At 39.9% G+C, this 17,506-nt stretch overlaps 1 protein-coding gene across 1 annotated transcript; it reads right to left on the reverse strand.

Annotated features, from left to right (window-relative positions):
* Positions 1–69: 69 nt before the first annotated feature.
* On the reverse strand, positions 70–16,871 carry USP14 (ubiquitin specific peptidase 14). The gene is made up of 17 exons (XM_082754040.1): positions 16,699–16,871; positions 15,120–15,265; positions 14,490–14,522; positions 12,968–13,072; positions 11,705–11,808; positions 9,338–9,396; positions 7,354–7,484; positions 6,984–7,064; positions 6,543–6,622; positions 4,978–5,092; positions 3,531–3,596; positions 3,219–3,311; positions 2,580–2,708; positions 1,725–1,785; positions 926–1,033; positions 616–793; positions 70–306 (listed from the first exon to the last, which is right to left on the reverse strand). Exons 1-16 carry the CDS (start codon positions 16,712–16,714, stop codon positions 642–644), a joined length of 1,479 nt encoding a protein of 492 aa, XP_082610166.1. The 5' UTR covers positions 16,715–16,871; the 3' UTR covers positions 70–306; positions 616–641.
* Between the last annotated feature and the right edge of the window lie 635 nt (positions 16,872–17,506).

Below are 17,506 nucleotides of genomic sequence, written 5' to 3' on the forward strand. Positions count from 1 at the left end.
AAGAGAGTGGCTTTGTTCGCACTTCTTGGGCCACCGCAGCCATGTAACAAACACGTACTAACTACGCTATCCAGACATGAACTTCTTTTTAATGGAGACACATTGTTGATCACAATTTATTTCCAAGTCATGAAATGCCAGCAACAGAACAGACTGAATCAGCAGGTCAGGCTGGACAAATACTTGATTGTAGCCATGGTTGGTGGCTATGGGCAGCAGCACTGAGTTACGCAACGAGGCAACAGTTTTGTCTTCCACCTTCCCGACACGGCTGCCAGGTAAGGCCAAGGATGGACAGCTGATGAACTGTACGAACCATGCAAGAGTAACAAATGTGAGAGTAGGTGTGTAATAAATACTTGATGACATTAGAGAGGAGGGAAGGGAGGGGGAAGAGACTTGTTTTAAAAAATTATTTTCTGCAAGACGTTAAAGCTATTTTAAGTTTTGTCACCACCACAGTGGGCAGCCCAGTCCAGCAGTGACTAACTGGTACATGGATCAGTTTTTAACCAATCTCCCTCTTCACATGAAAAGGTTTGAACAAATTTAGGTATCCACTTGCTAAAGCTCTGGGGTTAAAGAAGTGATCAGTAATCAACATTTATTTCACACCTAGGCAGAATGACTCGAACTGAAGACTACTGTTCAGCTTCATCTTCAATTACTTCAATTCTGCGAGGCCCGTAGAGTAGAACGTAAGCTATATGCCAGTCGCCACCCCCAGATAACCTCAAAATGTCTTCAGGTGTAACAATGCTGACTTTGTCATCATCAAACTTAATCCACTCATCTGCAAGAAAAACAAGGGGATTATTTGTAATTTAGGCACATAAAATTGAGGGCTGCTCAACAGCCCCTTAACTACCCTTCCCAGCTTCCTCCTTTGACGTGCTGTTTTATTTTACTCCATTTTTATTTTTACCTTGTTTCCTTTTAACCCAAGACACATAATGCCCAGAGGAACTTGATCTGCCTTGATGTGTTAGCACTGCTTGCAGGTCATAATAGCCACAATTATTAGACCCAATATCTGAAGGAGAAGGGAAAAAAAAAGAGTCAATTCAGGTTTACATGGCAGAACCTTAGCATTTTTAACAGCATGCAGCCCTGTAACCTGTTAGCCAGTGTGGCTAACAGCCACGTTTACACAGCTACAGCAGTGAAGCTGTGTAAAACCCCACTTACAGCATGGTTCTAAATCCCTGTGAACTAACAGCAGCAGCTTTGAGACAGGCTATTCCCTGAAGAAACAGGGAACGTTGGGCATTTTCATGACATAAATTTGTATCCTGGATGCAGTGCAAATGCAGTAAGCCCAAAGCACTGAACAGATGATGGATGGTCAGTAAAGGTGATGCTTCTGGGCAGGCTCAGCCTTAACAAGTCCTCCTCAAGTTTTTGCTTCCATTTCAGCTTCCCCCTCCCACTGACAAGGAAGCTCACCAAACAACTGCACGTTACATGCTAATGTCTCTTAGGTGCACATTTTCCTATAGATCAACGTGTCAGATGGACGACAGTCGTGTCAACTGAGTGGCATTTTAACTTGCCTAATCTTTCAGGTTCTTACATTTCTGTCACTTTCTGAAGACTAATATTCAAGGGCACTAGAAAAAAACAAAATAAACAGGGTTCTCAAGTACTCCTACTATCGGATTCACTTAAGCATGCGTTTTATGGGAAGTCACTTTAAAACAGCTACGCGTCCCCTCCATACTCACCATCAGGAAAAGAGAAGGGTTCATATTTAACTTCTTTCTGTGCACCATCGCTTTTACTAGACTAGAAAACAAAATATGCCAAATTAAAGTGGAAATGCTTTGGAGAAAAAGCTTTAGTGCAATCCTATACATATATACACATGCATATGTTCTGATATACAAAACCAAACTGTACATGTATTTTCCCAGGAACATTTGAATTCTCATGTTTGAAAGCCTCCAGAACCCTTAGTTCCTTCAGGGGGAGTTTTTCCACAAAGGCAGGGTTTTCCCAGCTTTTTGGCTACCCAAACAAGCTCTCCATGTTCTATATGCAGTGATGCCCAGCACTGGTTTTAGCAGTAACATGACTATCAAGCGCACAATCCTGCAAGCAGTTGCATGGTTCTACACCCTGCTCCTACTGACTCCAGTCCCAAAGCTGACCCACCAGGAACAGAGTCAGAGTTTCCCTGATCTATTAAAAAGTATTTTAAAAGGGAAACAGTCACACTCCCTTTTTTCAAGCAGAACACTTTGAACACTGAATTACGATCAAGTGATGAGTTGATTGGCCTAGTGTATATAAACACAACAGCGTCAAGGTGTTATGCTTAAGTGTAACATGAAACTAAAGAGCTTTTTACACCATCAGTAACATAATTCATTTCATCACTGTAACTCTGATTAGAACATAGAAGGGTTGTACAGAGATCCTGCAGTGAACATGATCAAAGAACCTGATTAGATTAAGAGATGCTAGAAAAAAACATGTAATGCTTTGGCCCATAGTATCAACGCTCGGATATGTTTAAAAGCACTGCAGATGAATGACATTTCTGAACAAACTGCCCATGACAATGCCGTAAGACTTACATTCTTTGGCTGCTGATTTACTTTTTTGTCCTCTAGATCTTTGAATTTTGATCGATAAGAAATCATTTTTTCCTGAAGATCTGGCGTACACAGCTCATACACATCCAACATAAGAGGAAACTTAACATCCTAGGAAGCGAAAAGCACAAATATTATTAGGATAATTTAGTATTCCACATTGAATTGTTCTCCCGTGGGAGAACAAGTCACTAAGTCCAATTAATTGCAACTCATCATATATTATGACAGCTTGATCTACTTTAGTGTGTAAAATAACCTTTGTGGATAGCATTCGCGTAAAGGACTACAGTACTTTCCACGGAAGCATGTCTCATTTGATATAAACAAACCATTAACTGAAGTACAGAGAGGTAAAAAATTCTAATGGCACTGGAGCAAATTCATTTCTGTCCCTTACTTCCGTCTTCCCCAGTTTATTTTGGTAGTACAATTCACCATGTACCATCACAACTGGGAACAAAACTGCTTTGTCTCAAGCAATGCATTTACACTGTTAATATTTTAAATAATGTAAAAGTAATTTTAAAGCAAGCAATTCAGTAAATGATTTGCAGGTATAAATCATCTACCGATGATGAAAAGCATAAAGAATTAAACTTTACCATGCAGAAAACTCACCTTAAGAACTTTGGCATTCACAGATTCTTTCTCTTTGTAAAAAAATCTAACCATCTGAATAGTCAGGTACGCTGGCAAGCGACTAATTTTAGACTAAAAAAAAAAAAAGTTTAGAAGACACTGTTACTTCAGATATTCACAGATCATGTCTACCTTATACACTACTCATCCTAAATTATAAGGTGTTGTGGGAACATACTTGCAACATAAAGGAATTAAACAAGCCCTCCCATCTTGTAGCTCTAGAGAGTAGTGTATGTACTCTACCATCGTGTGCTGTATCATAGAGAGAGCAACAGAAGTACCACTCACAGATTTGATATAGAGTGCGTTTCTCTGCAAAGTCGGAGAGAGTTTGGTGATTTCCTCTTGAAGACGCTGTTCAAAAAAAAAAAAATAACAGACACACTTATCATAAAACACACATCTTAAAGCCTGACATGGATAAACAAACTAAATCTTATTCTGCCAATCTATTCTGTTGCTATCATCAGGAATTCTGAAATTCCTTGACACAACGGCCATGGCCATTCATTTGTTCAGCTCCACAGTCATCATTCATGAGACCTAACACCGCTACGCTTCTCTCTGCAGCAAATTTTATTTCGCAAAATGTGGTTCTCTTGCAGTTTAAGAATCTGGATTTGGTTATGAACGTGTCGTGCCATGCCTGGAACACAATGAAAGAAAATTTTGCAGTTTCCTGTGGCATGAGTATTTGCAGTTTTTAACTGTCAATCTAAAGTAGACAGAGCTGTATATATCAGGAGAGAGGTGGTGATACTCTGCTTCCAGGGCCTTCTCCAAGTTCAGGGAAAGACTGACCTGGTTGGCAGTGGTGGGACTCTCATTGCTACAGGCAATCCTATATAAGGATCCTGTAAAATCCCCATAAGAATTCTAGACTACCTTTTTGGCCTGAAAGTGGGGTTTCTTTTTTCATAATCTTTATAATCTGTAAGCATTAACTATTGATCTTGGTTTTCCTTCTAAGTTCTTTCAAAAAAATAAAGAGCAGATGCAAAGATTATCTGAGAACCGTGCAACTTGGTCCAATCCTGTACAAACCAAATCACTGCTTACAAACTTATTCTTACACTAATACTCCGTAGGAGCAGTTACTACAAAGTTTTGTAGTAAATCCTCTCCTTGCTCCTTCAAATTCTCAAAAACAAACCAAAAGCTTAGAAGTATATACAAATGCACACGCAGACCACCTTAAGAAGCCCTATTTAAATAAAGAGCTTACAGATGATGTTGTTTAATGGAAAATTACCCCAACTCCCCAGTCTGCAAAACGGAAATTAAGCTTAGTTGTTCCACTACCTGTTTTGTTTGTTTCTCCCTCGTCAAACGCAGCAATCGAAACACTACCCTGTGTTCAAACTGACTTTTGGAGAACCATTTACAGCATGTTTAATTCACGATACCGCTCAGTCTAAAGTATGATTTGTGTAAAGTGTAAAAAAAAATTGCTCAGCTGGCTTACAAGGAATAAATTGGCTTGCACTTGGATACCTGCATGAGGGAGACCATATCAGGATCCAAAAACAAAAAGTCTCTGAAGTCTGCTTTATATTAATGTGTAATTCATGTTCACTTCTATCCACACAACAACCCCAAAAAATCTTGGAACTCAGTAAAGCCTGGACAGCAGATGTGAATTCCAAGTCAGGCATAAATGAAAAAAGAAAGAAACATCACTGCAAAAAACAGGCCGTTTAGAATTTCAATTAAACAGAAAGCTGTAACGACTTACCAACTTTAATCCTGTAAACAGATATTTCACTTCTTGATTGATAAAGCAGCTAAGCTGAAGCTGATTCTCCTTTCCCTTAGTTACTTCCTCTTCTTCAGCTTCCGTACATTTCATGCTTCACAAAATTAAGGAAAACCACCAAGAGCTGAACTACTGCTATGGTGAAAGTAACACGCTGAATGGCACAGTAATTAAAATAAGACAATCCTGTGCTTATGCATCACAGCACTTCGACTTCTACCAGTATAACAATGAAGATTTGAAACAGACACTCCTTCGGACCAGTCTGTTCCTTGTATCTAACCACAAGCGACAGCTGAGGCAGGCAGCATATCAAAGTAAGTTTTCAATCACTACCTAAGCTTCCAAGGACTGCTTTTTTCTTCCCCCCTACCAGGTCACAGACCATACAAACTAGCTGCCAATATCAAGTCTTGAAGCCCTTCTGTGATATTATTAATTATAAACAACTTCTACTCCTGCTGCTGGCCAGACTTCCCATTTCTTTAACTCCGCACGACCTCCTTTCTCTGCCTTGCATGTGTCCTCTTCACTGAAATTAAGCCCATTTCTTCGTTATTTTCTACCTGTTCCCCTAACCATTCCAGCCAACCTTCTTCTATATTTTCACTAACTCTCTTCTTTCATCCACTTCCTTTTACTGAGGTATTTTTCTGACTGCTCTGAATGCACCTATTCTACAAACGTTGCTGCCTTAATAACACTTCCTAAGGCTTGCAGCAAAGCTTTTCTACCAAGTCCCTTTTTCCTGCCATCAGCCTATGCATTATTCCTCTTAGCTATTCACTCTGCTCCTCCCAGCTACTTCAGGAATAACAAACTGCATGGGATAGGGAGAGAGAGATGCATGACTCACCTTAAAAAAAAAAAAAAAAAAAAAAGAGCAAAAAGAGCAAAAAAAAAGCAAAAGAGCAAAGTTCACAGTATAAATCTTTCTGAAAAGCGATGGTGAATTTAATAAGGGACAGGATTTTGGGAGGGAGAAGAGTAATTGGTTGGTATGACACGCATGCTCCAAGTGGCCTTCTGCTTTTTGTTCTCACTGTACAAAAAGCTACCAGGAAGTTGTGAGCTGAATTAATTTCTTACTTTTAAATAATTACATATCTAACTTATTTCTTAAGAAACCAATCTCATATCAAGTCATCATTTGTCCATGTTTAGTGTACCAAAATTATCAGCAACACTTCCTGATAAGCCAAAAAAATACTACTTCGGAAGGTAATTACTTTTATTTGGATGAAGCGTCTCAGCACCCCTGAATCAGATAACTGGAAATATTTCCTGGGGAGAAAGTCTGGTATTTAAAATCAGTGCTTTTTTTTCCCCTGTAAATTTCCATTACTTTTCTTCCTCCTCTCTCAAAGTATATGGAAACTTAATTTTACCTGCTGTGTACTCCTGCAACACATCATTGCCTCTTTTACCCAACAAGCATTTTTATTTTCTACGCTATTCTGGATGTTTTTCATTCCCCCTGCACTCAATTACCGAAGCGCAAAACTGTTGTCATTCTTTGTGCCTTGCCTTAGTGTTTAGGATACGCTGTTTCAAATTCAATGCTGAAGAACTGATCGATTAAGCTCTTCTTTTTAGAAGTTGTTGCGGCAGCTCCAGAATCTGTCTGTAAAACAAATTCTCTTATGATGTAACTTTAGATAGCAGGTAAAGACAGCTGTCTTCACAGACAAAATAACCCCAATTTATTTAAAGTCTTTGAAGCCTTTTCTTTCACCTTTCAACAGGTGCATTTTCTCCTAGTCGATCTCCTCATGCAGCGTAAAAATTCTAAGACAAATGCATTTATACCATATATTTATACAGACAGCAATATGCTGATCAGACATACCAGAAAATAATTTCACTTCCTGGACTACAGACACATATTAAAGAACTCGGAAGAGATGACTCTTAACAAAAAATGTACATGAAGTGCAAGTAAAATATTATAAATCCAAACTCCAGTAGAGCAAGACTACAATTACCTCCATCACTGTATCACCTTCTATGCCTTCCAGCTTCTGCTGTAGTACCCTCATCATCTGCACCCAGCACTCATTGGCATCCTAGGACAGCAACACAACGTTAAATGTGGCTAGTGGCAGAATGGCTGAATAAACAGTATTAAAACCATCCATCTACACGCTGTAAAACAAAATAAAGATTCCTTAACTAAGAATTTATCCCTATTCCAGCTTACATTTTCATACCTAGATTGCATTCAACTTTTCTAGAGAATATAAAAGCACAGTGGGATAAATTATTTTAACAGCAGGAGAATGTTAACATATTTGTGTTCTTGACTACCAAGATAATACAGATTTTTCAAAGAACAAGCTAATAATCGCTCCTTACCTGCTGAAGGTACTGTCCTTGATCCCCTTTCTCTGCAAACTGTGGGAAGGCCATATGTAAAAACTGCAGAAGAATGATAGGCGGGATACTGGAGGAAGTTTTATCCATGGAATCAAACAAGTCCCTAAGAGCTTGAAAAAAAGTGATTATTGTGAGAAGTGGGAAAAAAATTCAAACATTTCAGGAAGTTTAAAAATAACAGTATGATGACAGCAACATTTAAAGATCAATCATTTAACAGTGTCCAATTTGATCTTTCCAAAACAGGGTGAAATTTTCCAGGTGGAAGAACAGGTGCACCTAACAGCTCATTTGTGAACATGACTTTGCAAGTGTAAAGATGACAAATCTGAGCTTGGCACGTAGTGCCTTGTCTTTCCTGGCTGTTAAAAGAAAAACATTTTTGAACAGTTCAGATTTCACTTAACATTCAACTGAGGAGCAACGTTTTCACAGTAGGACAACACCTGGAAAAACCAGAAGGTGTTCACGATCTATACTCTAGAGCAGCTCGAGTTTCACCAGCTACTCAAAACCAAAATACATTTTCCCCAACTAAAATATCTAGAAAACACTCATGCTTTACTTAACATCCAGGAAAACAAATATCCGTGTGCATATGTGCAGACAGTTCCTAACTATGTGTAATTCCATGAATGATACCAATTGCATGACAACACACAGGGCTTTCTTTTTGGCCCCAGACACACTACTCTATACATCTCACCTAACCATGTTATAGCATTTTACCTCCACAAATCACTTCAGATACCCGTTAACCCTCACAACAACCCTGTGAGGTAGGCAATGGTCTGCGTCTTCACTAATTTACAAGCGGAGAGATTAATGACTGAATGATTCACCTGGAACTGATGAATCAAGATCACAAGGAACCAAGGTCAGTTCCTGCCTCTCTTTAAGGAATACCTTCAGTGACTTTGGTAAGAGGGACAATTGATACAAACAATTAAAAAAATGCCCTAAGCGTCATGCAGGAGTTCTTGACCAGCCCAGCACTAAAGAGTTGTGTAAGATTTACTCAGATCTTAAACGACTACGACTCCTAAAAAGGTACAGTTGTCATCTTAAAAAGAAAATAAGGGACAAAGTAAAGGCAGTGGAAAGGGGAGGGGCAGGCATGGTTGTATAGAGTAACCATTGAACTTACCACCCCAAAATTCGATCAGCAGGCATACCCACAAACTGGACCTTTCCTTCCTTATATTGTTTTGTTTTTCCTTAAATGGACTGGTAGAAATCCCAGTGTCCTGGCCCAGCATCTTAGTGGGGCAATGAAATAGAGTGAAAAAAGAAAAAGTGGACAAATAATACCCTTGTTCAAGTGTAAGGGGTCTAACTAGAATTCTAGTTAGAACATGGAGGTAAGGGGCCATGGTGAGCTCCCACAGTGTGAGCACCCAGATCAACACAGTAAGGAGGAACTTCCCTTTGGAAGATACCACTTTGTTTCAGTTATGAAATCTGCAGCAGTAGGGTAAAGGCTGAGACCACCGATAAAGCATCAGCTACCACCCTGACAGTAATGCTCAGCCAATAAAACATTAAAAAATATCAATGGAATATATATGCGAGGGGTACGGTACTAGCCTACAGCTGCTCACAAATATTTCGGCACAAAACGATCAGATCAGCAGATGGACGCAGTCACTTAGAAATTTCCAATAACCTTATGCCTACATGTAAAACAGTAACAGATATGAATGCTTTGTATCTAAACCTAGCTAACGTTTGAATATATTTCTCCTAGTGTGCAGCTCCGTAACACGCAGCGATGCACGCTTTGCAGCCATAGTCTAACCTTCAAAGATACTGAGTAACGAGTAAAGTGAGCTCTCCAGATCTGAAATTCCTAAAGTATATGCACTAAAGAAACATACGGAGAGCTCTAACTGCAATTTTCATCTCTAGTCACCAGGAAATCAGACAGTACCCTACCAGCCTATGTTTTTGTCTGAACACCAACCTGCAGTAATGTACTGAGCAGAGGCCATTTCTCCTGAAGCTCTTAAGGCACCACCATACCTGAAAGAGAAGAACAACAATTGGTTAAGTAGTCACACTCAATCACAAAGAGCACTCAAGTTTTTCAATCAAAGCAGGTGGCAGTCAGATTTAACCAAATCTATCAAAAGAACTCAATCATTACAATGGAAGTAATGGAAGAAAAGATTTACTCAAACCAAAGTCTCTGTTACTCTGCAAGCAATGCACGGGAGCACTGGCACACAGAAAATTAGCATCCTTGAGAACACGTTAAGTGCTACTTCCCCAATCCATTTGTCTCAAAGAAGCATTCTGTTTTTAAAGAGACTGAGAAAAATTCTGAATAGAAGCTACCTGATTTCTGAAACGTTTGCCGCACTGCTTTAGACGCATGGGAAGAAAAAACCTTCAAGGAAAGATGTCAGATAAAACGCAGAGTTGGAGAGCAGTCTTCCTCCTTCCACAGCAGAAGTAAAACAGGGAGAGGTGACACATTTTGGAGGAGGGGAGGCATTTCCCACTCTGGAAAAGTATGCAAGCCTACCCACACCACCAGGACCTACTACTCCTCATTAAATGATTCCTTCATTTACCACCTGCATGAGGAACAGATGGCTTTCTCGAAGGATCTCCAGATCCTCAAAGAATTTCTGAAGTTTTGACAAATGCGAAGGCCAGCTAATAATCAAACTAACCACTTTAAAAAACAACCATAAATCACAACATAATAGCTTTTTATTATTTTTTTTTAAATCCTGCACACTTGAGTAGTTGTCAGGGAAAACCACACAGTTTAATGATTCTATTCCCACACAGGAAAACACATTGTCTCTTCTGATAATGTCAAGGGGCCTTCAAGCAGAAGGAGGGTGCGTTCTGGTGCAATCTCAGACTGAACTTTAAAAATCCTGCTCATTGCCAGATGATGAGCAGGAAGCTGGCCTCCTGTCATGCTACAAAAATTGGGAACACCCTTGCAGAGATCAACTAAACGGATGATGAAAAATGAAGCCATACTAATAAATTTTCTCGTTTAAGACCATTCAGCCCTCTCCCACTGCCATATACCCTTCCATACCATTACCAAGCACAGAAGGCCAAATAAAGGCCAACTCTCTGGTGGCAAACAGAGCAGGAGTCTACAGACCCTGACTTCCCACAGACAAAAAGGCCACATCTTGTACTGCAATCTGCCAGCTTTAGAGGGTACATTATGGCATTTGGTACATCCCATTTGTCAAACACTCTGATTCCGTGTAGTGTCACACAGAAATAAACAGACTTTTCGAAAACGACAACACCAAAAAGCAAGAAAAAGGTTTAAAACAGAGCTCCCCTACTTCACAAATAGTTCCCAGTGCTGAATAGTCAAGGCTCACTTGCTAATAGAGTGGAGAAAATTTAAGTACTTGAATAATTAGTGTTTATTCTGATTATTATAGAACATCCAGTTAAATACCAAGGTACCAAGAAAGCACTGTATTTTAAGGAAATCAATTTAACCAAGACAGCAAAGTTCTACCTAATCCTCACAATCTTTAAATACTGATGGTTCTTTAATTATAACTCATCGGGAGGACAAATCCAGGCTGATACTGCCACACATTCTTTCTTAATCTGATCTTTAGAATTTTCCCAAGAGTCTCTTGCAGATTCCTCACCAAAAAAAGTCTCTTCCATATTTCAGTCCAGAATCACACAAAAATCAGTCAGAAAAGTTACTCTACAATCAAAACCCATAAGGTAGATTCTTATAGACATGGCTTCTGTTCCCTACACATCCACATCACACAAACTCCAACTTCTTCCAGTTTGCTGCCACAGTAATGCCCACGGATCCATCACAAAGCTTCCCGTTTCATCTCCAAGTACCAAAAGGTCAACATATTTCATATTATAAAACTGAAAACACATTATTCAACAAAGCCATTAAAATATATATAATGTGTTCTTCAAAGGAACAGGACTCCCACACACTCCTTTCATACAAAACCAGGCCATACGAACAAACACAGAAACGAGGGTTCAGAGTTCAGCAGGCTTGTTTAAGCGTTTTAAACAAGTCTTCGCAAGAGTTATTTTTTGGCTAGGCAAACCTCATTCTCTTCATTAAAAGCCAGTTCCAAAAAACACACAGTCCTAAGTCTTTTTTTTTTTTTTTTTAAAGCATAGACTAGCAAAGCCATAGGATAAAGTTTAATTAATCATTAGCTTAATCCTTAATAGATTTTAAGAAAAACTTATTGTTATGATAATCCATAGCAGGCATTTTGTGGAAGTCTTCTTAACACTATTTCCTAAGCTGAAGAAAACATTCTAGTCATGGTATTTTTACACCAAATCCTACCTTTTAAGGGCCTCTTTCACTTCTGGCACAGAGCGGATACACTGAACTGTAGCGTTCATGTAGCAAGTGTTGCCAAGGTTTGTCAATCCACATGGTAATTCCATCTACCAAAAAATTTACAAGGGTGCTTAAAGGTCTGAGAGAGATGCGTAACCATTTTTTCATAAATGCTATAAACTGACAGCAACTCGCAAGAAAATGAATGATCAGAGAAGCACAAAAGCTGGAATATTCCATCAGACTATGTTATTGAGTTTTCCTGAGCCATTTTCTGCTTATATTAATCTATTTCACAATTTGTTGCTTTTAGAGGACATCCAGGAATGCTTTATGTTTTTTTCCCGTGCATGTTTAGTTTAACAAGCATATTGTTCAAGTATGGGAGTCATTTAGAAAGCTCATTTATGATCTAATTCAAATTCTGACCTTAAAATTCTACTTCCATCACATTTCCACAAATACTTCTGTGACCTACACTGATGTTTTAATTAAAATCAGTTTCCAGTAGAACTCTGAATGGGATGAAGTTCATAGCTAGAAACAAAAAGCATTCTTTGAATCCTTCTCCAGAAGTCGGCAACAGATCTGATCTTTTTACACAATTTGTTAATTTCTGAAGTTCTGACAAATGTGAAGGCCAGCTAATAATTAAGCTAACCAGTTTCAGAAACAACCATAAATCACAACATAATAGCACTTTGTTTCTTTGTTTTGTAAAAATCCTGCATATTTGAGCAGTTGTCAGGGAAAATCATGTATTTTAATGGTTCTATTTCCATATGGGAAAACTTATCTAATCCAGCAACATCAAAACTATCTTCATTTTGGAAAGAAAAGTTTACCTGATATAACATTACTTACAAGAACAAACAAAACCACAAACCAAACATGTTTTCCCTTCACAGATACAAAGAAGGCAGTAAACACTTTGCACGTCTAACAGCTCTTATTCAGATAAGAGTTATGGACAACAATACGGCAAGGGTAATACAAAATTTGTCTTCAAAAGCATCAGTGATGCTATTTTTAAGTGTGCAGTTTAGTAAATTTTCTAAAGAAAAAATAGCATTAGTTATTTGACTTTTAAAATATGTTCCAGACTTCCATCACTGGGTCATCCGTGTAAATTTTGTGTTTAAGAAGCTATAAATACTCAACCAAAGAATTACCATTTCAAAATGTACTTTTAAGCAACTACAAGTTCTTAAAAACTTGCCATTTTTTCAAAGGTTTACAAGAAACTGAAGTTGAGAATATGCTTACAGCTGAAGCCAACTGCTCCTCTGTCATGTCTTCTACAAAGACGGGTCGAGCAATGGGCTCTTCTGGGAGTGCATCTGCAGAGCCCATCATTAGTAAGGTCATCCCCTTGAAAGACAGTAAAAATAGTAGTAAGTATTTAAGCTCAGTTACTTCCTTTAAAAAAATCATTAAGGTCTTAACATATTTCATGTACTTCCCCTAAGATAAACTAGATCTTCCTCTTAGTTTACAGAGCTGATATGGTACTGTTTCTTACAGGTATACATCCCTAGAAAATAGATTTAAAAAAAAATATATATAACCCAGTCTCTCAATCTCTCTCAAAAAAGGCTGTAATTTTCTAGTTATCTAAAAAGCATTCTGAGGATGTTAAACTTAACAAAAAGTCACTTCAGGCATGAGGACAATATAACAGTCAGGGGGAAAAAAATCTTGTTACCATGCCTGCCGGACTATTCACAAGGTAAAGGAGTCTGTCAGTATTCAACGGGGATAGAGCTATACATTAAAGGGAGAGAAAAGGGCTATCTGCAGGCCCTGAAAAATAAGGTGCTAAGGAGAAAGATGGGCAACAGAAGAGACAGAAACTGCTTTCACAATGTAAATAAATCCCTAGAAGTTGTATATAACATTGTTAAAATAAATAAGGCAGCTATAAGCGTAACAGTATGCAGAAAAGGACAAGAGTATTACATTCTGGAGTTTTTGCTTAATGACCGCTACATGAGCTGCAACTTATTGCTACAGGCTGCTACGAGCTGCTCAGGAACTAATAACGAGGGTAAGAGTCACGCTAACTTACTCAATCTGCTCAATAAAGAACTGGAGTAAAACCTGTACCAAACAGATGTTACAAGATACCTACAGAAATGAAAACGATCAAAAACAGAAAAATCTTTCTGGTTCCCTGTTACAAAATTACATAGGTAAGAAACACAAATATGTTCACTCTTTGCTCTTTTTTTGAACAAATTCAAAGGTGGGAATAAGCATTACTGGTGGCTTTCTTTTTAAAGAACAGCTATCTAGTACAGGAGATGCCTTTCTGTGGGTTGTTAAAAAAGGAAATAGGCAGAGCAGTAGCTTCAGCATTCCTAACGTAAGGATTCTCCACACCGTGGATGTACAAGTGCAAGGGACCACAGCCAGCGCCCAGGTTCACAAATTCTCTTAAATAACATCGCTTATTATCATGGGCACAGACAGACTACACAGAAGGCCCACTCATCTGACCCAGCACGTTTCTTGTAAGAAAGAAAGATACTCCAGTAATTCACAAAGATTGTGTAATTTCTCTGCTGATGCTAATTTTTTTTCTTTATTATTATTTTTACAAATCAATGGTAAGGACTTAGTAAGAATGCTTAGCTGTGACAACTCTGCAATTACCCTTTATCAAGGCCTGATTTTTAAGAAAAAATACCCGCTAAGACAGAATTCATATAGAAGCAAGAATTTTACATTTTACTAGTTTGAGTTTTATTTTAGCATTTAAAGAATTCAGTTATTCCTTAGAACTTACATTTTTTATTTTTAAGTTTCCCCAGTCATCGTCCTGTATTTGAAATGAAATAAAAGAGAAGTTAATCATTTTCCACTAAAAGACATTAATATTAATCACGTATTTCTAAACATACAACTATGCTTCATCCAAAATTCCAAATATAAATGATTTACACATCAAGTCTTGTTTGACTAAAATACAAAGCAATCAAACCATCTTTTAAATACAGCTCTTCATTTGCTCTTTAACGCTGCTTGGCTGTAAACATATTTTCTAAGAAAGCTGTCTATGTTGCATTACACTGAGGCAAGTCTCCAGCACATCAAGTATTTCTTAAGCATTTCTTTAACTAAAAATTAAAAAGTTGCGTTCAGATTCCAAACATTAAAAAGGAACAAAAAGAAACTCCCCACCAAGCAGAGCAGATTTTGGGGCAAACAAGACAAAAAGTGTTTTAAAACAGCAGTACCTCCCAGTCATTTAGCAAGAAACTTTTGCTAATATTTCCTAGTATGAGGCAATGAATCACAAAGTATTTGTGAAAAGTATACTCGGGATACAAAGAAAGATCTTCTAGGGAAACACTTAAAAATATTGTTAATTACGTTACAGCGCGATAAAGAAATAATACAGAAAAGAGATTTCTACCTTCAAAGTTCCTCCTTTAACCATCACCTTCTGTCTAGCTGGCTGAACTCCAGTCAGTGCGAACAACTGGGCTTTGAAGACCATTGGAGGTTCATCAGTGTTAAGCTCCACACCATCGAATTTCTCTTTTCCCCATTTCACATTAACTGCAAAACAAAAGTATTTTGAAACTAGGTTATTTCCTAATAGAAAAGAACAGAATTACCAAGATTGAGCCAGTGTTTCCAATCTTGGACTTTACACCATCTCAAAACATCAGTTTTCAGCTCTAAGATGTGTCAATAATCAAGCTAAGGACCTCTTTTAGTAAAGGCATCCCTACAAAGCAACTATATAATTCTCCTTCAGTGGTAAGCATACGCTCTTTAAAAACCAAGCTTTGAGAGCCACAGCGTTGGTTTCGCACAGTGACACGAGGTGGTAAGCACACGCTGAGACAAGCCCCGCACCGTGGCACACCTTCTGCTGCCTCCTAACGTGATGTTAACCTGGCAGTGCCACTGCCAAGGCAGCCGCTGTTACTGCCTTCCTCAGCTTGGGCAGCACGCATGAAAAACGTACCCACACCAAACACAGGCAGCAGCCTCGCAGAGGCTGCAGATCCCAAAGCCTTCACCCCAGTATGGGTATAGGGCTGGAATTAAGAATTGAAATGATGCTGGGTCACACAAGGGTAGCTCTCAATGCTGAAAATGGGATTGCTGGCAGAAATGTTAGGCGCAGCGACACAAAGGCATGGTTATTTTATTTTGGTAAGGCTAACACTAACCAATGCAAAAACTCCTGGAATAAATTGTGTTTTTAAAGAAGAGTTACGCTTCTTTGATCTTCTCTAATCAATCACTCTCATATGTACAAAAGGCTACTTCAACATGCTGTCGTTTTGCTGAAAGTCTGCAAAATACTGCACACAGTGATACCCTACGTGCATAGTGAGCAGCCAAAATATTGTGTTTTGAGAGTCCTATCCTTCTGCCTACCTGTCCAGCTCGTAAGTAAATCTACTGTGGCAATTCACTCCGGGTTTCTTTCACCACCAAACTCTTGGAATTGTGATTAAAAAAAAAGAAAACTTTGGAAGAGGTGAGGATGTCATGTACGCACGGTGCTTGTGATGGGTAACGGGGAAGAATCAACAAGACTCTCCATAAGTTATTAGCCTGCACAGCACCTCAATGCCAGGCTTTTCGGTATGACTGGCAGAAAGCACCACCTCATTTGCACAGCCTGATGGTTTGTTTGTTTGTTTGTTTGTTTTAATATAAAAGGCATCCATTATTTCGCACAGGCAGGATTTACCAAACCCCAGCCTCTTCCCATTTCCTGGGACGCGCACCCAGCCGCTGCCCAGGCCAGCCCTCGCGTTTTGGAGCAGCGGGGCACGCAGCCACCGCACATCCCTCCCTGCCAACTTTCCCTACAGCAGGCAGGGAGCTCCCCAGCCCACCAAACCCTTTAACTCTGAACCCTGAGGAGCCCAGGGCGGGGGGCTCAGCCTCAGCTCGCACACGCGGCAGGCCGGCGGCACCCATGGGCACGGCCCGGGGCCGGGCCGCTCCCCCCTTCCCCCCCGGCTCACCTGAGAAGAGCGGCATGGCGGCGGCGGCGGCCCGCGGGGCACGGAGGGAGGGCAGGAGGGAAGGAGGAGGGCGGCTGATGGCGGCCGGGGCCGTGTGTCTGTCCGGGTCCGTTCGGCGGCGGCGCCCCGCCGGGCCCTGAGCCACGCCGCCCCCGGGATGACGCTGCGGAAAGGCAGCGGGCTGCGTGCGCACCAACGGAAGGGCGGCGCCGGCATGGCGGAGCTGCCGCCCTCACGGCCCCAACGGCCGTTAACCGCCATTAACGGCCGCCCCTGTGGGGAAGCGACCCCGGTTCCCTCACCCTGAGGGGAAGCGCTTCTGCCGCGGGGTGAGGGGGGAGTCGGCTCGCTCCCCGCTGACCCAAAATGAGCGGTTGCCCGAGCGGCACATCTAATTCGTTAATAAATTTTTTGGGGAAAAAAAAAGTGGTTTTGAGCAAACCGAGCGCGGAGCCACCGCGAAGTGCGTCTAGGAAGGGTTGAGAGGGGATGGTTAACGAACCAGCAACTGCAGGTTTAGTTTTCGGTGAAAGGTGGCTGCTGAGGAATGCCGAAAGAATCCTCCAAAGAGTTAAAAAAAAAAATAAAAATAAATAAAAAATAATAATAATAATAAAAAAGATACTACAATCAATAAGTTTAGGGACATTTCACCTGCTTCTACAAAAGCTATTGGTGGTTTGGCCAATTAAAGAAACCAAAACCGTGTTTAAACATATAAAAAACAAGTGAATGCCAGAATGAAACATCTCGAAGCTCTCCTCTTGGTTTCCTCAGACCCCTCCGAGCTATTGCCTCTGGAGACCCC

The sequence above is a fragment of the Aythya marila genome, assembly GCF_965140915.1.
Source record: "Aythya marila genome assembly, chromosome: 2".
Lineage (NCBI taxonomy): Eukaryota > Metazoa > Chordata > Aves > Anseriformes > Anatidae > Aythya > Aythya marila.

Excerpts from the sequence above, each read along its gene's own strand:
- USP14 (XM_082754040.1), bottom strand. Across the intron at positions 11,809-12,967 it reads AGGAGCAGTTGGCTTCAGCT|ATGGAATTACCATGTGGATT; the intron begins GTAAGCATATTC and ends ATTTTTTGGTAG. Across the intron at positions 6,623-6,983 it reads AAGGTGATACAGTGATGGAG|ACAGATTCTGGAGCTGCCGC; the intron begins GTAATTGTAGTC and ends TTTGTTTTACAG.